Below are 24,209 nucleotides of genomic sequence, written 5' to 3'. Positions count from 1 at the left end.
CTGCAGATCACATCTGCCAGTTTTTTGCGGGGATATTAGGTTCATGGGCATCCATTATCATCCACAGTCTATATTTCATTAGCATATAAAGAGGACAACATGCATTAAAAAATGCAGTTTACTTAAAAAGCAATCAAACAAAATATAATTTCTACTAAACAACCATTTAGAACGTAAGTCAACAGAACTTAAAACTTACCTGCAGGTATTGAATAATCAACTAGATAATAATAATGTTATAGTGCAAAGAAACAATCCTCATTTACAAAATACATAGAAATACTCTGACATACTAAATAACATATAAAGGACACGTAATAGCTTTATGGTAAATGGTAATTTTTCTTTGATGCTTGAGACTTGTTGCTTTGCCTGACAACAATTTTGCACATGATTACCCTGCAGATGCAATACCTAAAGAAAGTATTAATTTATGTTGTTTTCCAGCCAGGGATGTATACAATCAGTATAATCTGAATCTAATCTAATCATGAGGGAATATCAGACAAACTCAAATTAAGAAACTTTTAATAAAATAACTGCCTGTTATTTCACGGCAGTTGGGGGGCTCAGCTCTTTACGCGTCTGTCTACCTATGGCTCAGGTCATGATCCTAGGTCCTAGAATCAGGCCCCAGGTAAGGCTCCTGGCCTAGTGGGGAGCCTGCTTCTCCCTCTTCACCTGCTTATGCACTCTCTCTAACAAATATAAATATAATCTTAAAAAAAAAAAAAACTGCCTGTATTCTTCAAGAACACCAACATCAGACAAAGAAGGGATGAAAAATGGTTCCAGATTAAGGAAGACTAAAAAGAGATGACAAATAAATAGAATAAATGATCTTGGACTGGAATGTATTCTGGAAGAAAATAAATTCCATTAAAGACATTTTTTGGAATAATTGACAAAATCGGAATACAAACTAGATTTTAGTATGGCATGTAAGTTAAATTTTCTTAATTTGATGAACATACTGTTTTTCTTGTTTTTAGGAAATTCTTGTTTTTAGGAAACATTCTTTAAAAACATTCTTGTTTTTAGGAAATACATTGAAGTAAAAGGTATAATGGGGCACTGAAATATGCAACCTGTTCTCAAATAGCTCAGAAAAGAGGATAAGGGCAAACAAACAAAGTAAATAAAATATTAAAAAATAGTGAATGTGGATAAAGAGTATACAGGATGGGAGGTGGGCAGGGCAAGGGTGGTTGGGTTCTGGACCCTGGTAAAGGTTACGTGCTATGGTGAGTGCTGTGAAGTGTGTAAACCTGGTGATTCACAGACCTGTACCCCTGGGGCTAATAATACATTATATGTTTATAAAAAAATAAAAAATTATAAAAATTTTTTAAAAAGTATACAGGAATTCTCTGCATTATTCTTGCCACTTCTGGGTAAATCTGAAATTATTTTAAAATTAGAAGTTAAAAGTGTGTTGGTTCTCAATTAAAACAGTGGAACTTCAAAGCTGAGGGCTCATCTGGAATGTGGATTAAAAATTAAACCCTCGGGTCGCCTGGGTGGCCCAGTCGGTTAAGCGGCTGCCTTCAGCTCAGGTCATGATCCCAGGGTCCTGGGATCCAGCATCAGGCTCCTTGCTCAGCAGGGAGCCTGCTTCTCTCTCTGCTTCTGCCTGTCACTCTGCCTGCTTATGCTCTCTCTCTCTCTGACAAATAAATAAATAAAATCTTAAAAAAAAAAAAAAATTGAACCCTTTACAAGAGAGGCAATGAGGTCAAGGTTCATAACTAGTTAGCAGCAAAACCGTACTTGCACCAAGGACTTTTTTAAAAAAAACTGAGGTAAACTTTATACAGAATTAACTGTTTAAGAGTATACAATTCACATGAACAACCATCAGGTCTATCTAGGAAACCTACAGCCATTACGCAGTCATTCCCCATAGCCTCTACCCCCCAGCCTCTGACAACCACTAGCCTGTAGTCTGATTCTATAGATTTACTTTTGTGGATACTGTAAATACATGGAATCATAAAATATGGGACCTTTTTTCTGGCTTCTTTCACTGACCATAGTATTACTGAAGTTCACCTACATTGTAGCATATATCGATTTTAAATTATTTTTTTAATTTTTATGCTGACTTTACATAGAAATGAAAATCTTTTATGTGTTTCAATTCTTTCTGTGGCTGAATAATTTTCTATTTGTGTTCAAAGCACATCTGGCCATCCATTCATCAGCTGACGCACGTGTGGACTGCTTCCACCTTTGGACCCCTGTGATGAATGCTGCTGTGAACACTGGTGTACAAGTATTAGCTTGAATCCGTTTTCAGTGCTTTGGGATATATACACAAGGAGTGGGATTGCTGGGTCATAAGGTAACTCTGAGTATATGAGGAACCGTGAAATCGTTTTCACAGAGGCAGCTTTCACCCACATCCTCACCACCACTCTTTCCATTTTTTAGACTATGGCAAACTTAACTGATGTGTAGTGATATGTCATTGTGATTTTGATTTGCAGTTCCTTAATGACCAATGATGCTGAGAATTTTTTCAAGTGCTTTTTGGCCATGCATGTACCTTCTCTGGAGAAATGTCTGTTCATGCCCTTGGTCCATTTTTTATATTGTGTTGTCTTTTTGTTGTTGAGTAGTAGAACAAAGGATATTTGATACCCAGTGTAGTGCTCCTTGGGTCAGGTAAATAATTATGAGGAAATATCCAAAGGCAGTATTCTTAAATTACATATAAATGTAGATTTTTAAAATTATTTTTCAACATAACTTTGTATTATGGAAAATCTTCAACATACATAAAAGTAGAGATCACATGAACCCAAAAGATAGCTGTTGCCAGTTCTTAACCACTTTTCCAGCTGGCTTTGGCTGGAGTGTTTTTATGTAAATCCCATACAACATAGTACTTCACCCTTAAATAATTCATTATATAGGGGTGCCTGGGTGGCTCAGTGGGTTAGGCCTCTGCCTTCGGCTCGGGTCGTGGTCTCAGGGTCCTGGGATTGAGCCCCGCGTCGGGCTCTCTGCTCAGCGGGGAGCCTGCTTCCCCCTCTATCTTCTGCCTGCCTCTCTGCCTACTTGTGATCTTTGTCTGTCAAATAAATAAATAAAATCTTTAAAAAAAATTCATTATATATTTCTAACATGTAAGGACTTCATAAAAAATTATATACCATTATCAATTTTTAAAAAGTAATATATAGCCTTACTATCATCTAATATCCAGTCCACGTTGAATTTTTTCCCACTGTCTCAAAAATTTCTTCTTATAGTTGCCTTCCTTAGTAAGTATCCAAATAAAGTCCATATTGTTTTTGTTAATATGCCTTTAGGCTTAAAAAATATATATCTATACTAGCTTCCTGCTATCCTTTACCTTCCCATTTAAGAGAAAATGCAGTTTTTCTCTGAATTTTTTGAAGAAACAATCATTTTTCTAAACAATTTCCAACATTCTTCATTTGGCTAATTTTGTGCTTATGGTATTTCTAAGTATATTCATTTAATCTCCTTATTTCATGTAAACTACAGGCTTGATTAGATTCAGAATGAGTTTTTGTTTTTTGAGGTTTTGTTAGTTTTTCTGCCAAGCTCACTTATTATTCCCTATATTACATAAGGAGACACTTAAGGCGTAGATGTCTCACTTTTAGTAATGTTAGTAGGTTTAGTAATGATCAGTGGGTTCAGGCCTCATGGATCTATAGTAAATTTTCCCAGCAACCTTACATCTAATGTTTTGTTTTGTTATTTTTTTTAAGATTTTATTCATTTATTTGACATAGATCACAAGCAGGCAGAGAGGCAGGCAGAGAGAGAGGGGGAAGCAGGCTCCCTACTGAGCAGAGAGCCTGATGATGCGGGGCTTCATCCAGGACCCTGGGATCGAGGTTTAACCCACTGAGCCACCCAGGCGCCCCATATCTTTTCCTTTAAATGCTGAAAATCTTGGTTCCTGATGGCATTAACATAATTACTTACTTGCTTTATGCTACTGTGTGCCTGAATATACCTTAGGATTATACATCCCACTAAGAATATAAAAATCAAAAACACTGTGTTCGACAAACCATAAGTGACTCTTAATCTCACAAAACAAACTGAGGGTTGCTGGGGGGAGGGGGGTTGGGAGAAGGGGGGGGGATTATGGACATTGGGGAGGGAATGTGCTTTGGTGAGTGCTGTGAAGTGTGTAAACCTGGTGATTCACAGACCTGCACCCCTGGGGATAAAAATATATGTTTATAAAAAATAAAAAATTAAAAAAACAAAAAAACAAAAAAACACTGTGGTTCTAAAAGTCACCTGCAGTAATTCCACTCCAGATGAATATGCAACCATTTAATGTATGTTCAGCTTTTTTATTTTAGGTATTGTTTTGTCTTACTCTTTTTAATTAAATTTTTAAAATTCATTTTTCCTACACATTGTTTTATATTACATAAAACATGTACATGAGTCCCAAGTATAAAATACGGTACACTGAGAAAGGTCTAGTTCTGTCCTGCTTTCCCTTGGTTCCTTCTTCCTCTATATAAGTTTATTACTTCTAAATTTCTCCTACCACTGTTTCCTTTGGAAAATACAACAAAAGCAGACAATGGTTGTCTCTCTTTCCCTTTCTTAGATAAAAAATACTATATTAAGCACACTATTCTGCACTTTGCTGTTCTTATTTTTAAAGATTTTATGTATTTATCTGACAGAGAGACTGAAAGAGCACAAGTAGGGGGAGCAGACAGGGAGGGGGGAAACAGGCTCCCTGCTGAACAGGGAGCCTGATCCCAGCATCTGGACCACCCAGGTGCGCCTGTTTTTTTGGTCTGTTTTTTTTTTTCCAAAGTAAGCTCTATACCCAACATGGAGCTTGAACTTATGACCCTAAGATTAAGAGTCCAATGCTCTACTAACTGAGCCAATCAGGCACCCCTTTTGCTTTTTTTTTTTTTTAACTTAAGGTATATAGAGATCACATCCTAGCAAAACATATACATTGTCCTCATTCCTTTCAACAGCTGCAGAGTACTCCACTGGAAGGATCTACCAGTTTATTAAATACATCTCTTCTTCATAGACATTCAGGTTGCTTCCAGATGTTTGCTATTACAAATAGTACTTTGTAACTATGCATTCTAGGGGCACCTAGCTGGCTTAGTCACAAGACCACACAACTCTTTACCTCAGGGTTGTGAATCTGAGCCCCACGATAGGTGTAAAGATTACTTAAATAAAAAATTTTAAAAAACAAACAAACTATGTATTCCGTATTTTTTGTTATATCTTTGGCAAACATTTATAGAAATGGAACTGTCAGGCCAAAGAATAAGTGCATATGTGATTTTGGTAGAAACTGTGGAATACCTCTTTTTAACATGTACACCACTTAGTACTGCCACCATTATTGGATGAAAGTACCTATTTTCCCACAGCCCTGACAACAAAATATACTGCAAACTTCTGAATTCTACCAATCTGATATATGAGAGATGGTCAATATAATTTTCATGAATATTTCTCTTGCTATATATGAGAAACACTGAGTATATTTTGTATGCTTGAGGGCCATTTATATTACTTTTTCTCATCCATGTTGTTTGTATCTTTTGCCAATTTTTCAATTGGGTGGCTGATATCTTTTTTGAGTTTTTAGAAGTACTTTACATATTAGTTATATTAGTCCTTTGTGATAGAATACAAACATTTTTCTAAGTTTGTCATTTTTTTACTTTGCTGATATTTTCTGTGATTCAATTAAAAAAATATTCAGTCGTGGTGCCTGAGTGGCTCAGTCGTTAAGTGTCTGCCTTAACAACCTGGCTGTGCTTAACAACCCCAGGTTGTGATCCTGGGGTCCGGGATAGAGCCCCACATCAGGCTCTCTGCTTGGTGGGAAGCCTGTTTCTCCCTTTCCCACTTCCCCTACTTGTGTTAGCTCTCTCGCTGTATCTCTCTCTGTCATATAAATAAATAAAATCTTAGAAAAAATATTTAGTCATCTATCAGTCTTTTCTGTTACTGCTTCTGGATTTGGAGTAAAAAATAGTGTTTCCTATATATAGAGAGGAATTCACTCTTGTATTCTTTATTAGTTGTATGACATATTTTTAACTAACAAATATTTATGACCTACTTGGAATTTAAGTAGCTATGGTGTATAAGAAATATATCCAATTTTATCTTTTTCCACATCTATTCAAGTTGTCCCATGTCACTTATTGAAAGTTTCCTTCACACACACTCACACACAAACTTCTACCTGACTAAAGTTCTAAATCAGAAAGGTAAAACAATAAAGCTTCTAAAAGGTAAATGTACTTCTTTCATAACCTTGGCATAGGTTAAGATTTTTTAAATAGAATGCAGATGGTAAAGACTAAGAAGGCATCATCCCAGTGGTTCTTATTATATTTTTGTTTGTAATTTCTGTTTTCCAATTTTTAAAGACAATTTTTAAATTTCTTTCATTAAAAAAAAACTTCTACTTTTCCTTTACTTACTATCTGTATAATCTTTGGCCTCTCTAACTCGGTTCTTTAAATTATAAAAGTGGATCTGTGTCACTTCTTTTTAAGGCTGCTAAATATTAAATGAGAAATTTATTCTAAAATGTTACAGCACTATCACATAGATTATGATCACAAAAACTGATATGTAAAAATAAAGATGGGGTTGAGTCTGGGGATTCTTAGCTAACTCTAGAAATTGTCATCCTCTTGCCCTGATAGCCAGTAAGAGAGACAAGATAGTGATCTATCTTACCTGGCCCCAGAAACTGGCATCCTCGAGCCCTGACAGCAGCCCACAGGTTGGCAGACAATTGCTGGGGATTCTGGTGCTGTAATATTAGTTCTGTTACAGTTCTTTCTCCAAGCGAACGGGCTGCTCGCATTGCTCTGACACGACCTTCTTCCTCCACCAGTTGACAGTTTACAAGTGTCACCAGTTTCCTTTGCATTGGACGGCTCAGTGCACTCTGGTTCAAACTAGCTACACCTTTAAGAGAAAGGAAACAAAGTAAAGTTTTTTCAATTAAATAAGACAAGTTAATTTTCGTTATCCATACTTAACTATGAAGCCATATTTTGTAATGAGTCCTTCTACTGTTTTAACAAGTGTGTCCTGAATCTATTTATTACTATTCTGTGGTAACAGGAGTCTAATTTGCAGTTACTTCAAATTTTATATAGGTATACTGTTCTCTGAATTGTATGTGTCCCTCAAGAGAGTACTTTGGATTTATTTAGTCTGTTCTCCATCCAGTTAATTAATGAAAACTTTAATCAAAAGTATGATTAATAACAGCTCTAACTTTATTGTATACATGACATTTAGAAATACAAATTAATGGCAAACTCTTAGATCATAATCCCTTTTCCTGAGGATATGCTCCAGCAATTCTTTCCTCTCTCCTGTATCATTACATTTCTATTTGACTGTTCCCATCAGCAAACACTAAAAACAAGCATGCTGTTACTTCACCCATCTTAAAAATAAGTAAATCTTTTTATTCATCTATCCTTGCCTGACTCTGCCCCATTTCTTTCTTCTCTTTTGTACCAATTCTCTAGTATTGTCTATATTCACTATCTCCAAATTCCTTGCTTCACAATATTTAAAACCTATTCCAATCAAGTTGTTGCTACTATCACTTCATCAAAACTCCCTGTTCATGACAATTACGTCTACTCTGCTAAGTCAATGGTCAATTCTCAGTCCTTACCTTATTTCACCTTCAGCCCTCAACACAGATGATCCTCCTAATTCCTTTAAACACTTCCTTTAATTGGCTTCCAGAACACTCCATCCTCCTGTTTTTCTTCTTTCCTTTTATTCCAGGTCTTCTCTTCTGATTTAACCTTTTCTTCCTGACTTCTTAATGTTAAAGGGCCTCAGGACCCAGTTTTTGTTTTCTTCTTTATCTACATTCACCACATACATCATCTTAACCAACCTTATTAATTGCTGTAAATACTACCTGTATGTTAAGGACTCCCAAAGATAGTTTCTATACCTCCTTCCTTAACACATATCCATTGGTTACTCAATAGCATCCAAATGAAGATTTGACACCAAACATAACATGACTAAAACTGGTGATCTTCCCATCCAAACTTGATCTATCTTCAGTATTCCTTGTCTAGGCTGATGGTAATCCCTTTTTCTAGGTGCTCAGACCCCAAAGCCCAGGAGTCTTCTTTGATTCTGCTCTTTCTCTCACGTCCCACACACAATAATTCAGAAAATCCTCGATTCTATCTTCAAAATATATCCACGCCATTCACTTCTACCACCACTGCTATTCTTTTTTTTTCTTTTAGAGATTTTATTTATTTATTTGACAGACAGAGATCACAAATAGGCAGAGAGGTAGGCAGAGAGAGAGAGAGAGAGGAGGAAGCAGGCTCCCTGCTGAGCAGAGAGCCCGATGTGGGGCTCGATCCCAGGACCCTGGGATCATGACCTGAGCCGAAGGCAGAGGCTTTAACCCACTGAGCCACCCAGGCGCCCCCTCCACTGCTATTCTTAGCCCATTAGCCTATAAGCCAATACCCTGTTCCCTTTTACATTCACCCTCACCCTTTTACACTGCATTCTCAACAGAGCAGCTACACAGAGCCTAGGATTGTGTCACTCCTCTGCTTAAAACCCTAGAATGAATCCCCAATTTCACTTGCAGTAAAAGTTCAAGTCTTTAAAATGGCTTGCAAGTCTACACGTTATCTGGTCTTACTACTTCCTTTCTATGTCCTACTGCTCTCCCCCTAACACACACTACTCCAGGCACACTCTCCTATTATTGTTCTTTGAAGATACTAGGCATGTCTTGGGGACTTTACTACTGCCTCTCTGGAAAAGTCTTTTTTTTTTTCCTTTCAAGATTTATTTATTTATTTGAGAGAGAAACAGTACAAGGGAGAGAGAATCCTAAGCGGACACTATGCTGAGCACAGAGCTCACATGGGGCTCCATCTCAGAACCCTGGAGATCATGACCTGAACCAAAAACCAAGAGCCGGACACTTAACTGACTGTGCCACTCAGGTGCCCATCCTTACTGCTGCTCGAACACTCTTTTCCCAAGAACCTACATGGCTATCTCACCTCTTTCATCTCAAGTTTAGAAGCTAACTTCTTAAAGCACCTTCTGTAAAACTTCAATCTGGCCTTGTCCCCTCATCCGGACATTTCTGATTCCTCTAAATGTATTTTTACTTTCATAATGATTATCAATCGTAACATACTAAATAATTTTTATTATGTTTGTCATTTATTATACTTTTTCCCTTTTCTAAAATGTAAGTGCTATAATGGCAAGCATTTTTTTTTTTAATGGCAAGCATTTTTTTTTTTAAGATTTCATTTATTTGACAGACAGAGATCACAAGTAGGCAGAGAGGCAGGCAGAGAGAGAGGGGGAAGCAGGCTCCCCGCTGAGCAGAGAGCCCGATGCAGGACTCGATCCCAGGACCCTGGGATCATGACCTGAGCTGAAAGCAGAGGCTTTAACCCACTGAGCCACCCAGGTGCCCTATGGCAAGCATTTTTATTCATATAAGCCAAATACAAAAATATTGCCCAGCACTTAGTACATGCTTGTTAGGTATCTGTTCAATAAATGAATGACTAAATTAATGAGGCAGATAGGGTGTTTCTCAAAGAAATCACTATGTCCTCAGTATTCAATGGCACAAAGCACAGACAGGTATAAAATAAATACTTAATTGATTCATCTATGATGTGTGGGTCACTACATATGCAATGATGAACAAAACAGAATTCTGTTTCTGTCACAACACTTAAAAATAATTTATTGCACTTACATGCCTATCTCCCTCAACAGACTGTGGGCTCTGTGAAGGCAGGGACCCTAACCACAGCAAGTGCTCAATAAAATTGAATGAATGATTAAATGAATACCTGAAATTGTCTTAGTACAACTTATCAAAATTAATATTCTGCTACAGCACTATTACTTTAATGAATAGGAACTGTAGAAATCTCAATATGTAGTGTCTGATGAATTCTTAAAATAGTAACAATACCGGTTATTTTCAGAAAATGATATAATGTTCTCCATCAGAAAGTTTTCCAAGAATTGTCCAAACTTTTTAAAAACTCAAAATTAGGGGCGCCTGGGTGGCTCAGTTGGTTAAGCATCTGCCTTCAGCTCAGGTCATGATCTCAGGGTCCTGGGACTGAGCCCCGCATCTGGCTCTCTGCTCAGCAGGGAGCCTGCTTTTCCCTTTCCTTCTGTCTACTTGTGATCTCCCTCTGTCAAATAAATAAATAAATAAATATCTTTAAAACAAAACAAAACTCAAAATTATTTAATAAGGTATCAACATTAGGTCTTTCAAAGTAAATGTATTACCAAATCCTGCTCACAAGTAAAAAGACTTTTTAGGAACTTACCTTTACCTCCACTTAGTGGTTTCAAGTAGAGTGCCAAATCCTCAACACATTTCTTTGCAACCTCATAGTGTTTATTCTCACCTAGATTACTTAACTTTATTGACTGATGATCTGGTACCTAAAAACAAAGAAAAACCAAGGAAATACATTCATCCAGCTCATGGAACTATTATTTACATATTTGATAATAATCTTGGTGAATATAAAATTATAATACAGAGACAATATATCAAAGTAGCTTAAGCAAAATTAAAGCCGAACACCTAGCCAAACTGCCTTCCAAGAACCAAAGTGACCATACTTAATAGCAGGGTTTCAGTGTATTAATAAATGGAAAAAGCAGCAGGTAGTTAATATTGTATTAATATTAATTTCTTTGGCACCTGGGTGGCTCAGTTGGTTAAGCAACTGCCTTCAGCTCACGATCCTGGAGTCCCAGGATTGAGTCCCGCATCGGGCTCCCTGCCCAGCAGGGAGTCTTCTTCTCCCTCTCTCTCTGCCCCCTCATGGTCTCTCTCTTGCTCTCAAATCAATAAATACAATCTTTAAAAAATATATTAAATTTCTTAAGCTTGATAACTATATTATAATTTTGACAGATGCTAACATTAGGGGAAATTGCAGAAAGTTATACAGGCTCTCTACACTATTTTTTGTAACTTTTAAAAAAGTATTTCAAAATAACTAGGAAAAAAGTACTTAGCACCCTCTCACTATATAATTTACTTATTACATTTATCGATAATGGTCTGTCCCCTTTCTGTAGAATAGAAGCAACACAAGAAACAGTATTTTTTTTTTTTTTTTTAAAGTAGGCTCCATGCCCAGCATGGAGCTCAGTGTGGGGCTTGAATTCACAACTCTGAGATCAAGACCTGAGCTAAAATCAACAGTCAGATGCTCAACTGACTGAGCCACCCAGAAACCCCAAGACACAGTATTTTTTTTTTTTTTTAAGATTCTATTTATTTATTTGACAGAGATCACAAGTAGGCAGAGAGGTAGGCAGAGAGTGAGGAAGGGAAGCAGGCTCCCTGATGAGTAGAGGGCCCAACGTGGGGCTTGATCCCAGGACCCTAGATCAAGACCGGAGCCAAAGACAGAGGCTTTAACCCACTGAGCCAACCAGGCACCCTCAAGACACAGTATTCTTAATGAAAGGTCAAAACTTGGGCATCAAATAAAGCTCTGCCACTTCTATGAGTGATCCTGAGTAAATTACTTAAGTGCTCCAACTCATGGTTTTCCTATATGAAAAATGGAGATAATAATCTCTATTTCATACTGCCACTATGAAAATTCATTTTAATCCAACCAATATTGGTATTTATGGAGTACTTTAACATGTTCCAAACACAGTTTTGGGCATTAGGCATCTATCAGTAAGCAAAACAGTTAAAATTTCTTGCCATTGTAGAGCTTACATTCTCATGAAGAGACGATGGAGCCAGTAGATCAAAAAACATAATAAATAAATAGGTAATATGATAGAAACTGGTCAGTAAAAATTACACGGCAAGGAAAGGGGGATCAGGAGTGCTGGATAGGAGCTGCAATTTTAACAGGGGTGGTCAGGATAGGTTTCCTTGGAAATCATGACATTTGAATAAAGACTTGAAAGAGGAGAGATAACGAACATTCTAGGAAAAGATAACAGTCGCTACAAAATCCCTCAGTAGGTACTTTTTTTTTTTTTTTTTAAGATTTTATTTATTTATTTGACAGACAGAAACCTCAGTAGGTACTTTTAACAATTTAACAATTGGCTAGGAAGCAATATAGCTTAAGCAGAAAGAATGAAGTCTGTGATAGTCGTAGGTGGGGCTTTAAAAGTAACAGAAATCACACTGTATAGGCCTGTAGGTGATTAAGGACCAACTGAGAGGACATTTATAAATGTCCTAAAACATAATACCTGACCTATTTAGCAGGCGTTAAATAAATGGCAGATGGCTAGAATTATTACCAAGAGTATGGTATTCACGGATCTAAGATGCCACTGTTTACAAAACGCACTGTTATTTTATATGCCATTAAGAAAAACTGTTGCCAATTACTACATTACTATTGATTATAGATGCATCTTGATTTCACAGTGTCTAACTGGATTATGAACACTGGAAAGAAATAGGTTTTAAAATAAAAACTTCAAATATCAAGATACTAAAAGAATGGAATATTTTTAATTCACTGAATTTTCCAAGAAGTGATCAATCAGAAAAGTCCTTACTTTCTTGCTTTAATATATAGTGCATGATGAACAGAATTTCATCTTCTTCCTCACCTGTAAAATGGGGATAATAACTATCTGAAGAGCTAACGGAAAGAATTAGTAATAATAGATGTTGAATACTTACTATCATACCTAACATAAAGCAAGCCCTTATTAAATGGAAATTATTATAGGTCTAGGGTCTTGGTCTGATTCAGTAAAAAGATTATAAACAAGAAATATTAATTTTATAACACAAGAGCATAAAAACTGTGCAGAAATTGTTACTGATATTCCAGAAACTGGTTTTCTATATATACATCCCTAAATAGACCTTATTTTCTCATTTGTAATATCATCCTAAAAGTGAAGTGAAGTTAAAAAAAAAAAAAAGACTCTAAAACCTCCATTTGAGGGTCCTAGTTGGTTGGTATCTAGCCAAAGCTTTGATTATATTTCTTTTCATATCACCTAATGAATATGCTTATTTAAAAATGTTCCTTATCCACCAAAATCACTTATAAACATAAATTTTGACCACTGCATTGAACACAAACACATAACTATAATGGAATTCATATGACATTATCTAAAGGAAATCTTTTGCAGAATATAATCATGACATCAGGTACACTGACTATTTTTGCGGTCTCAAGTATCACTAGACACACTTCATATCCCTTAATGAACAAAGTTCTCTAATTATTACATATACCAAATTAGTAAAATCTTGAAAGCTTACCTGGGCTCCTACTAACTGGAGAAGTGCGAAGTTGACAGGAAGCACATCAATGTCTGTGTTGATGGCAGTCTGGTCAAAAGGACAAGCTTTTCGGTGAAGTTTATTCAAGCAGGTCTTGCAAACAGTGTGTGAACAACCTAAACTTATGGGTTTGTGCACATTCTCATCAAATTCATTATAGCAGATTGGACAGGACAGAAATTCTGTCCATTGAGCTGCCTGCACAGGCATTGTGGAAGCTGGATGCTCGGGTTAGCAGTCTAGCAGATCATTATTTTGCTGTGTAGTGTTTTGTAAGCTGGAAATGGACAAAAGTAAGAATTAACAACGTATTCATCATTCACCTTTTAAGAGTTAACTGCTTAAGTCAACCATCATAGCTTCGAAACCTAAAACACTGAATAATTTTATATGGTTTGGATGTCTTTTTCTTTAAATCTATTTGCTGAATTTGTTAAATTTCTGAAATTTTGTCCAGAAACAATATCTGAATAGTGTCCTTTTCAACTAAACATGTTTATATTGGTTGCTCAAGTTAACAGTGGACTCTCAAAACTTTTATGTATTTTTCTTAACGACCACATCAAGTAAGTAGATTAACTTTGCATGTTTCGTTTTTAGAATACAAATTACTTTGGACTGCTTGGGGTTTTCTGGATAGCTACTATCCCCAAACATATTAAGAAATGGTCTAGGAGTTACCAGACTTCGAAAACTATTGATCTAAAGAATATCATAGTGAGTCAAGTGTCATAGTGAGTCAAGCTACCTGCATGACCAAGTCAGACAATGTTCGACTCGGGAGCTTCATGAAAGAGGAAATCTCTGGTCAAGATTTGACTACTAACAAAGGTACTGAAAATCAAATTATCTGAGATGATGATAGAGCAGTTTGTCAGAAAAAAAAAAGGTGCTAACCCTAAGATACAGAATTACAGTGCTAAAGTTGAAAAAAATTGTCTTACAAATCTAGAATGAAGTTCCCTACAATACTTTTGATAAAACACATCTTTTAGTAAGACAGAGCTATAGATAAACAACCCCAAATTGTCAGGTCCAAAGAGCAAGATATGGGAAGAATAAAGCAATATTCTCATCTAATAATTCTAATCAGAAAAAAAAAGCAAAATATAAATTTTTATCTTTACATAGGATTAAAAAGCACATGGAAAAAAAAACAATAAAATTCTTTTTCCTAAGATTAAAATGTTTATTCCATGATTTGTAATAAAATAAAATATTTGGTATCAAAACTATATGCACTCTAACTTGAAATCTTTAGATACCTAACTTGAACACTACATTTCACATTTAACTTTTTATATTTTCCAATTCAAAACTTACATAAGTCGGACAAAGGCTCTCTGGTGAACAGAAATCTAGGTATTTAGGGCAATTAAACAGCCACTACTTTATTTCCTAAGAATGTTTACCAACCCAAATATGTTAGTTCCACAGAAATTAGATGTTTAAAACTATAGTCATACTCAAGACAGAAAAGGTACGTAACTGATGATTCTCCAATATCTCCACATCCAAATGAAGAATTCTGTTAGCCTTTATTTTGCTTCTATGTTCAACAAAAACTAAGGTTTCAAAAAATATCTTGGTAAACAAATCACAGGGCTTGTTATATAAAAAGCACCCTGTACAAATTTCTCCTCAAACAGTTCTAATGTAAAGTTCTAATATCTTTAAACTAGCAAAATCTTGCAAGTTATACCTAATTTTATACCTTTTACCTTATACCCTTACATTGCCACATCTAGTAAAGCCATCAATCTTAAACCTGATTAATCTGCTTCCAACTTCAGAGATGAGCACTGAACAGGTGAACATACCACTTCTTCAAACTATTTAACATTTGAAATGTTCAGTTTTCCGGGTTGTAGAATTATACAAGGAAAAGGCCTCTGAGGAAGAAGGCATTTTATCTTGAATCTACTACTGAGAGCCCTAATGTAGTTAATAACCTGAACTGATACAATATTTATCAAAACAAGACACTGCATCTATTTTTTTCATACGGCCACCTGTTTGGAAATGCTATAATTTTGTGGGTTACGGTATCACAGACACTGGGTAACAGGACACTAGTAGAAAACAATTATCCTTATTTCATTTTCCAAGATCATCCTGAAATACTTTACATTAGTAAATGAGTAGGGGGTGGGAGAAGCTGTTTTTAAGTTTGAACTAAACATAAAAATGCTATCTTTCATATTTTCTTTCACCTGTTAGTTTTCAAGTGTTTCATACTTCTCCAGAATATAATTAATAGTTTTATGTTATAATATCCCACATGTGTTTCCAGGTCTACAAACACCAGATACTGTAATATAATTAATGCTTGAGAAGTTTGACTTCTAGTAGAAACTGAATTAATACCTTTAAAAAAAAAAAAAAAGAAAGAAAAATTCTGCCACAACTTGTCAGTAATTCTGCCAAATTCTCCTGCTATGTGTCAGAGTCTAACTTTCTGACAGGAAAATATGTACTGAATTCTCCTTATATAAGTCATAAGGAAAAGTTTGATTTTTTTAAAATGTTTTTTCTTCAGTACCATTATCAATAAATTGTAGATTCCTCAATTAAGATAAAGAGAGATAAAATTTTATCTAAAACACAGAAGTAGCTTATATAGTCCACCAAAATTTTTAATTCATGATAGCAAAAGTGACTTTCATTTCTTTTTTTTTTTTGTCTTTCATTTCTTTAAAAAGGGTACTTCATAAACATTTACCTAAGAAGTATTTTTATAACCCAAAATGATAAATAGCTTATTGTCTTTATAATTTAACAATCATCTACATGAACCATAGCAAGCAAAGAATATATACTGATGTATAAGACTTACAGATTTATACTAATAATTCCATAGTGACTTATTTGACTCTATGGAAGTCTAAATTGCTAATAACACTTAGAGTTAAGAGTCAAGTATCAAACTTGAAGATACTCCCAAAACATCTCAAAGTGAGATAAAATGGATTAAATAGCCAAAACTCAAAACAAACAAAAAGCCCACAACTCTAAATACGTAAAGAGACTATTTAGGAAAACCATTCTAATTAAATTACTTGAATTAACTGAGTAACTTTCAGTTAATTGTTAGTAAAATTGAAAAAGAATAGCAATATAGAGAAGAGAAGAAACATTCCATTAGAGTGGGACCTTAAAAAGATTTTCCTGAAGTAATTTTCCAGGCTGTAAGTTCCCTGTTATGAATACTAACTTGTAAAATAGAAAGAGTAATTAATAGGCTTTTCTTATATGATGCAAATTATGCATTGCTTTATTAGGAGCAAACTGCATACCAGCTAAGTACACTCAATTTTTGTTATTAGTCCACCATGACATTATACAGCCAGTTCTGGACTATGCCATCTGATTTTAAAATGCCAGAATAAAGGTTATAATTCTTTCACTACTGTATAATAGAAAGTATCTAGTATTTTACAATTCTCTTCATAAAAATGTAAACATTAGGGCTCAAGTCTGTTAAGACATTCATTGTTTTCATTTTAGTTCACCTACGTGAGGAATTTAAGCTACTGAAAAGTACTGAGAAGTACTTCTCAATTCAGAAATCTTACAAATAATTAGTTTAGACTTCAAAAATTATATTCAAAGCATCAGGTACAAATGAGACCTTAGCCTATTAGAACAGCAAACAAAACCAATGGAAATAATGTACAAACTCTAAAACTCCGCACTCAAACACACTAAAGGGACTGGAGGAAAAGGAACTGAAGTACAGTTTTAAAGACTGCTATTGTAAGTGACTTTAGTATAAGTTAGCAAAGTATAAGACTCAACTTTTTCTTAAATTCACGCTGAGACTGAACTCAGTTTTTTATTTTTTAAAGATTTTATTTATTTATTTGTCAGTGAGAGAGAGACAGAGAGCAAAAGCAGGGGGAGTCGCAGGCAGAGGGAGAAGGAGAAACAGGCTCCCCGCAAAGTTGGGGGAGCCCAATGTGGGACTCCATCCCAGGATCCTGGGATCATGATCTGAGCCAAAGGCAGACAGACGTTAACTGACTGAGCCACCTGGGCATCCCATAAACTCAGTTTTTTAATCAGTATAAGATTTAACTTCTCATCTTCCAGTATAACACAAATACAATAATTTTCTATTTTAATTAGCATATCCAATAAAGATTTGCTTTAGTGATGACAAGACAGGAACAATACTTATTTTTGAGACAGAACTTACTCACCTCTGACTATCACTAATGGCCAATTGAGAACTTTATCCTTCATATTACCAAAGTCATTAGTCTTTTGATTACTCTGATTGCAAGATGATACTATGTCAGGAAATTTTTGGTTTTCAAGTGCTTACTTTTATTCAGGTAATTTATTTCTCAGAAGAGCAGTGTTGTTTTAAACAGTGCTATCTAGGGGCGCCTGGGTGGCTCAGTTGGTTAAGCAACTGCCTTCGTCTCAGGTCATGATCCCCAGGTCCTGGGATCAAGTCCCACATCGGGCTCCCCGACTCTGCGGGAAGCCTGCTTCTCCTTCTCCCTCTGTCTGTCACTCCCCCTGCTTGTGCTCTCATTCTCTCTCTGTCAAAGAAATAAATAAAATTTTTAAAAATAATAACAATAATAAAATAAACAGTGCTGTCTAATAGAAACACAATGTGAGCTACAAGTAATTTAAAGTTTTCTAGTAGTCATATTAAAAAAGGGAAAACATGAAAATAATTTTAGTAATATAATTTAACCCAATTTATCTAAAATATCATTTTGACATGTAATTAACGTAAAAAATTATTAAGGTAGCTTCAATTATTATTTTTTGCACTAGGTCTCTGAAATCTGGTGTGTATTTTATTTTACATTTATACCACATCTCAACTCACACTAGCCACATTTCAAGTGCTCAACTGCCACATGTGGCTATTGGCTTGTATTGGACAGTGCTATTCCAGAGTACTTAAAATTATAAAGCAATAATCAAAAGTAATATTTATTAAGAATTTGAGGTGAAAGTCACAACTACACTTAAGTTTTCACAAAACTAGAAAACCTGAGAAACATAAAGATGCAACTTAAGAGAGTTACCAGATTGGATGCAAAACATTACTTTTAATTTTCAGTTAGCTTTATTTTACCACATGCTTCCTTTTTCCATAACTAGAAAGTGAAACTTCAATGCAGTCCAACCAAAAGAGTAAGTGCTTATTATAATAAGGCCTTGTAGTAAGTTTATTTAGCATTCTTAAATACTGCATATAGCTTCAAAGTTCTATTTCTGAACACAAAATTTTGTGTTAAACGAATTTTTGTCAGCTTTTTCAGACTGGAAGATATAGCAAATTACAAAAGCAGAACATGAATTAATGAAAACATATGAACAAAGGACATAAGTCTTCTATGTCAGGTCAACACAACAGTAATAACAGATCAGGGATAACTCAGAGGATCCACTAATGAACATGACTGCAATTCAATCTTCAAATAATAGGAGGCAATTTGAATTTTAACATCTGCTTTTTCTAAACAATATATGCTTAACATTTTGTCCTTCTAGCAATTTTCCTAACTCTAAAATTTGGAAAACATAAATTTCCAAATTAACGAAAATAGCATTTAAAAATTTAACAGGATTTAATGGCCTCTCTTCCTTCAAAAACTAATGGGGAAGTAAACAGCAAAAGAAAAGAATGTTTGAACAGTGGTGTTGCTTTTTAGATAGATAAAAGAAGGTAGTAACAGCAAAATCCATAAACTTTTCTTAATGTTTGAAGAAGCCTTAACTAAATTTGTGTATTTAACTAGAAAAAGGCTGCACAGGCTAACTAAAGCATTTTGTTTTTTTGCTTTTGGGTGAAATCATATCAGTGTAGCATAGCAACGTCTGCATTCACAGGTTAATCAAAAGCTCCTATTAGAACTTAATAGTTTGACTAATACAAAAAATGGAGAAAAGATTACTTAAGCACTTTAGCAGTTTGGGGGAGAGTAGGAATTAAAAAGGGGCCCAGGTAAGGAGAGAGTAGGAATTAAAAGAAGGGAACCTAGATGGTTACTTAAAAATAAAACAGGCTGGGAATCACGAGATTACATCTACTTTATGTCAGTGATTACTTGAGACTATTTCGGTGTCAAGATTCTACCTGCCGGTATCTTAAACTCCTCTGTGATTAGAAGGATGGAAATGACAGCTACTCTCATGTTCTCCCTTCCTGAGGCTAAGGGCAGAGAAAAGTAGAGCTGCTTCTGAGAAACAAAGATGCTTTCTACCATTCTTCTAAGATGGTGGAAGAGTCTTCTTAAGAGGCTTCCCCAAGAAGGAAAAATGAAAGAGGCAAAGAAAAAAGCCACAGCAGAATTCCGTGGCCGTGTTTCGTGCCATTGCTCCGTCACATTCACTGTGCAACCACTCTGGTCCGGCCATCTCCCTCCCAGGAGGTTAAGCCCTCCCAGGGCATTGTTTGGCCGCGGTCCCTATTTACCACTCGGATCGCCTCCACCATCCCTGCTCTGGGATCTCGCGGAGCCCCAGGACAGAACGCCGAAAAGCTAAGAGAGGGCTTGGTTTCGAGGACCTCCTCCAAAAGCCCTCTCGCCAGCTGGTGTAGAAAACGGAGAGAGAACCCCGGCCTTTGCTTGGGTGGGTTCCTTAGGGGTCAGAGGCTTCTCCTCAGCCGGTGTTGAAGGGAGGTGGCCATTTGCGCCGGGCGCTCGGTATTGAAAAAGCCCTACCAGAGAGGGGCCTCCGCAGGCCCCGGACTCCGGGCCGGGTCCGAGTGTCAGGTGCGGCCTCAGTTCCCAACCCTCGGGGCACCGGCGACGACAGCACACAGGCCAGGGGCTGAGACCAGTCTCCCGCCCGACCGCCGAGGACTTAGGGACCCGAGCTAGGGCCCCAGCCGCATCGTGCCCGCCCCCGCCCTACCTGTGGGGGCCCGGGCGGGGTCGCTAAGGGCCGCTCCCGGGAGCCCCGCGACGGCGCGGCTCGGAGACGGAGGCGCCTCGTCTCGCCGGGGCAGAGCTCGGCGGCGGTTTCACGACCTCAAACTCCATCGGGAGCTATAGGGACAGCCCCGTTGGCGGCGGCGGAGGCCGCGACGGGGCCTCCTCCTCCTCCCTCCGCCTCCGCCTCCTCCTCCTCCTCCTCTCCACGGAGGCGGTCCTGGAGGGATCCCGACCTAGCTCTCGCGAGAAGATACTGCCTCTTTCACGCGAGATCACGCAGGACTGGGAGTTAAGGAGGTGGAAGGAAAGAGTAGTAGCCCCCGCCACCTGGACTGCGCATCAGCTTCCCTCTGGTCGAGTCTAACAACCCCTGTCACGTGACCAGGGAGCCCCGGAGCACTGTGGGAGGTGCTGTTAGGAGGCCTAGACAAGCCGAAAGGGTTGATGGGAAACTCCCTGCACCTTCATCAGCGCTTTGAGTCAGCCTCCCAGACGCTGATGTGAGACAGAATCTGACTCCCCTCGTGAAAAGGTAGTCTTCACTGAGCATGATCTGATATATCTGTATTATATTCTATGCTCTCTCCGGTAATCAAATACTGACCCGTTCCCTCAATCCCTCCACATATTTGCCAAACAATCTCCCTATTAAAAAAAAAAAAGAAGAAGAAGAAAAAAAGAAAAGGAAAGCATTTGCTTGGCAGGCACTAACACAGATCTCTTTCTTAAAAAGAAAACCTAACTCTTCAGAAGCTGACAAGGATAAAAATTCAATTAATATCTCAATACTTGTTGAAGGATTTTTCACAGCAAACTGTAAAGCCTAAATTATATATATATTTTTAAGATGAAGCAGAGAAATAAGGGAATTAGCATTTATAAAGTGCTTACCATGTGCTAGGTTCTGTGTTAGGTAATAAAAATTTCATTTTTACCAGTGATTTTGGTTTTATTTATTCACTCATTAAAATAATCCTAAAAGGCAGATACTACATATTCTGTTACTGAGAAACTGAAAAACACAGACTAAGAAAAATGGCCATGAGTTGTATTTAAACTCAAGGCACTTTCCTATGTGAAACCAGATGTCCAACAGAGGTAGGTATGAGAGTAAATCCACTATGAATTAAAAGACATATGAACAAGTAGTTATAAACTGTAAAGATATATGTATATATTCATATATATTCAAATATACATATATATAGACACATACACATTATTCTACTGGATAGTGTATATGACAGTCTGCTGAGATTTTTCACAGGTGGCCTGACCATCACAGTTAAAATTATACTCCCAATTTCCATTCCCTGGCACTCTCTACCCCTGCTTTATTTTCTCCAACTTCGTTTTCAAAATCTGATATACACCGATTTTACTTGTTTACTGTTTTTCTCCTTCCACTACAATAAACCTTTCATGAGAGCAGGGATTTTTCTCTGCATACCTAACTTCTAATACTATAAAGCTTCAGTAAATACTCTTTCACTGAATGAATGGCCAGAAGAAATAGTTTCCTTCTTTAAAATTCACAGATGTAGACATAACACAAAGTTATCCATTCCCATCTCCAGTTTATTGGTTTTTTTTTTTAAATGTGAACATATAGAATAGTTACATCCAACAAAAAAACAGCAAGAATTTTCTCTTATACCAAAGTAACAGTTAACTTTCCAAGACTCTTTATACATAAATGCAGTAAATGAAGAGGCTGAACTCAAATATGTTGCATTTTCCCCCAACATATCAGAAACATAAAAAGTGAATGTTTTAAATGAATAAATTCAACAATTTACTTTGCCATACCTGCATTTTTAAAAAGATTCCATTTTCCTGGAATTGTTTATATACATCATGCAAACACACTGTCCTAGGAATGTTCTGAGATCACTCTCTGCTACTGGACAGGAATAAATAAAAATAAATAACAACCATCACTTTCACAAAACATCCCTTCCCCCAAGCAAACATCTCAAAGTGCTTACAAAAAATATCACAAGAATCTTACAAGGCACACATAAAACTTAAACATATTTCAACCATAATTTTTTCCAAACATCAAGGATAGTAGATACCAATTCCTAAAAAAAACAGTTTATTACTATTCTTTTACCCTTCCCTCCCCTCTCTAGCCCTCCCCCAGAAAATTTCATCCTAGAAAGCAAAAATAAGAAAAGTACTTCAAGCACAAACTATTTCTGAAAGGGAAATGTTTTCATAACTACAATCATGGCCAATCATAGATCAAATCGAAAGGAAATTTAAACGCTGCACTAGCATGTTCTCCATTGAAAAAAAAACAGTATTTACTTTAGAAAAATTCTGTCTCCAAAGTAGTACTCAAATAGCAACATTCATAAAGACACAAAACTCTCCTCTCTTGCTTTCCCCTCTTCTCTGTTCTTAGAACCTCGGGAAGATTTAAGTATAAAATCATAGATTTTTGGACCTGGAAATGATCTTTCAAGTTACCAAGTCCAAAGTTACTGTTTTACATATTAATTTAAGAAAAACTGGTAGAGAGGTGACCTGTCCAATGTCACTAACATGGCTGGGGGAGGGGGTTATGAAGTTGGTTTTCTTATCAAAGATGAGAGCTGGATTCTTTGAAGTGTCTCCAAGAGTTAAAATTCTACAGAGAATATATTTTTCACAAAAGTCTCACAAAAAGGATATTTAACATTTATAACAATCAACATGGGATCAATCACGAAATTCTTATAAATGGTACAAAGTATATTACATTTTAAAATGTGGAAGGGCTTCAGAACCTAAGTATAGCAGAGATTCTACATAAAGCTGAGGTGAGTGGAGGAGAAATAGAACATCTTGAAAGTAAGATGCATCCAGTCAGGCTTCCTTAACTACTTTGTTCCTGCATTTAGAGAGTATGATTTGCCAGGCAATAGATTTTAATCTTTGCTTTGACAACAAAAAGTTTTGTGTTATTTGTACACAGGGATAGTAGAGAGCAATGGCTCATAACACAATCAGAGTATTACGCTCACAAAAAAACCCATACAGTCATGGTTTTGCTTTTGGCACATTTCTGGAAATACAGAATAAAACTCCAGGGATGGTTAGGATTTTTACCAACATGTGGTAAATGAAAATTACATTAATATAAATGAAAAAAGTTAACAATTAAGAGAACACCAATAGCTAACCATATTTATTTAAACTGTTCATCTAGTGACAAGGTAATATATATTGCCAATTCAAAGTAAAAAAGGGAATCAACTGTTGATACACACGACATAAGTGAATCCAATGGCATTCTGGGTGGTGAAAAAAGTCATCTCACAAAGTTACATACTACAAGATCCCCTCATGTCATTCCAGAAAAGGAAAATGATAGCAATAGCAACTGTTACCAGGATTTAAAGATAGGTGGGGGAGTTGATTACAAAGGGGTATCAAAATGGAGTTTTTAGGGATGATGGAATGTTCTATATCCTGACTGCAGTGGTGGTTGAACAAAATCTACATGTGTTAAAATTCATGAAAATGTAGACCAAAACCAAATGTGTTAGTTTATGTTAGCTAAAAAATTAAAAAATAAAATGAATTTAAGAGAGGAAACAGTAGAGTATCTTTGGTAAAGTTGCAATTTCTATATAAGAAAATTTTCAGAGGGGCACCTGGGTGGCTCAGTGGATTAGGCCTCTGCCTTCTGCTCAGGTCATGATCTTAGGGTCCTGGGATCAAGTCCCACATTGGGCTCTCTGCTCAGAGGGGAGACTGCTTCCCCCCCTCTCTCTGCCTACTTGTGATTTCTCTGTCAAATAAATAAATAAAATCTTTTAAAAAAGAAAAAGAAAATTTTCAGAGCCTCATGCCAATGGTATAATTTTATTGGTTATAAAATTATTAAGTATAACTGCATGAAATAAAAACAAGAAACTTGGCCTTGATTAATCATTTCT

At 36.4% G+C, this 24,209-nt stretch overlaps 1 protein-coding gene and 1 long non-coding RNA gene across 2 annotated transcripts in view; both read right to left on the bottom strand.

Moving 5' to 3' along the window:
- RC3H2 (ring finger and CCCH-type domains 2) overlaps nt 1-20,650 on the bottom strand; it is a 52,459-nt gene extending 31,809 nt beyond the window's left edge. Inside the window, 4 exon segments of the mRNA XM_032308511.1 lie at nt 6,745-6,978; nt 10,398-10,515; nt 13,352-13,649; nt 20,261-20,650. Coding sequence (XP_032164402.1) covers nt 6,745-6,978; nt 10,398-10,515; nt 13,352-13,582 — 583 coding nt within the window. The 5' untranslated portion in view covers nt 13,583-13,649; nt 20,261-20,650.
- Nucleotides 1,679-4,923, bottom strand: LOC116570178. Its single transcript, XR_004277307.1, has 3 exons — nt 4,913-4,923; nt 4,550-4,551; nt 1,679-2,392 (listed from the first exon to the last, which is right to left on the bottom strand). It is a non-coding gene; the product is annotated as an uncharacterized LOC116570178 (long non-coding RNA).
- Nucleotides 20,651-24,209: the final 3,559 nt, after the last annotated feature.

Source organism: Mustela erminea, chromosome 12, assembly GCF_009829155.1.
Source record: "Mustela erminea isolate mMusErm1 chromosome 12, mMusErm1.Pri, whole genome shotgun sequence".
Lineage (NCBI taxonomy): Eukaryota > Metazoa > Chordata > Mammalia > Carnivora > Mustelidae > Mustela > Mustela erminea.
The sequence above is the reverse complement of the archived record's forward strand: the minus strand, read 5'-3'. Positions and strand labels throughout refer to the sequence as shown.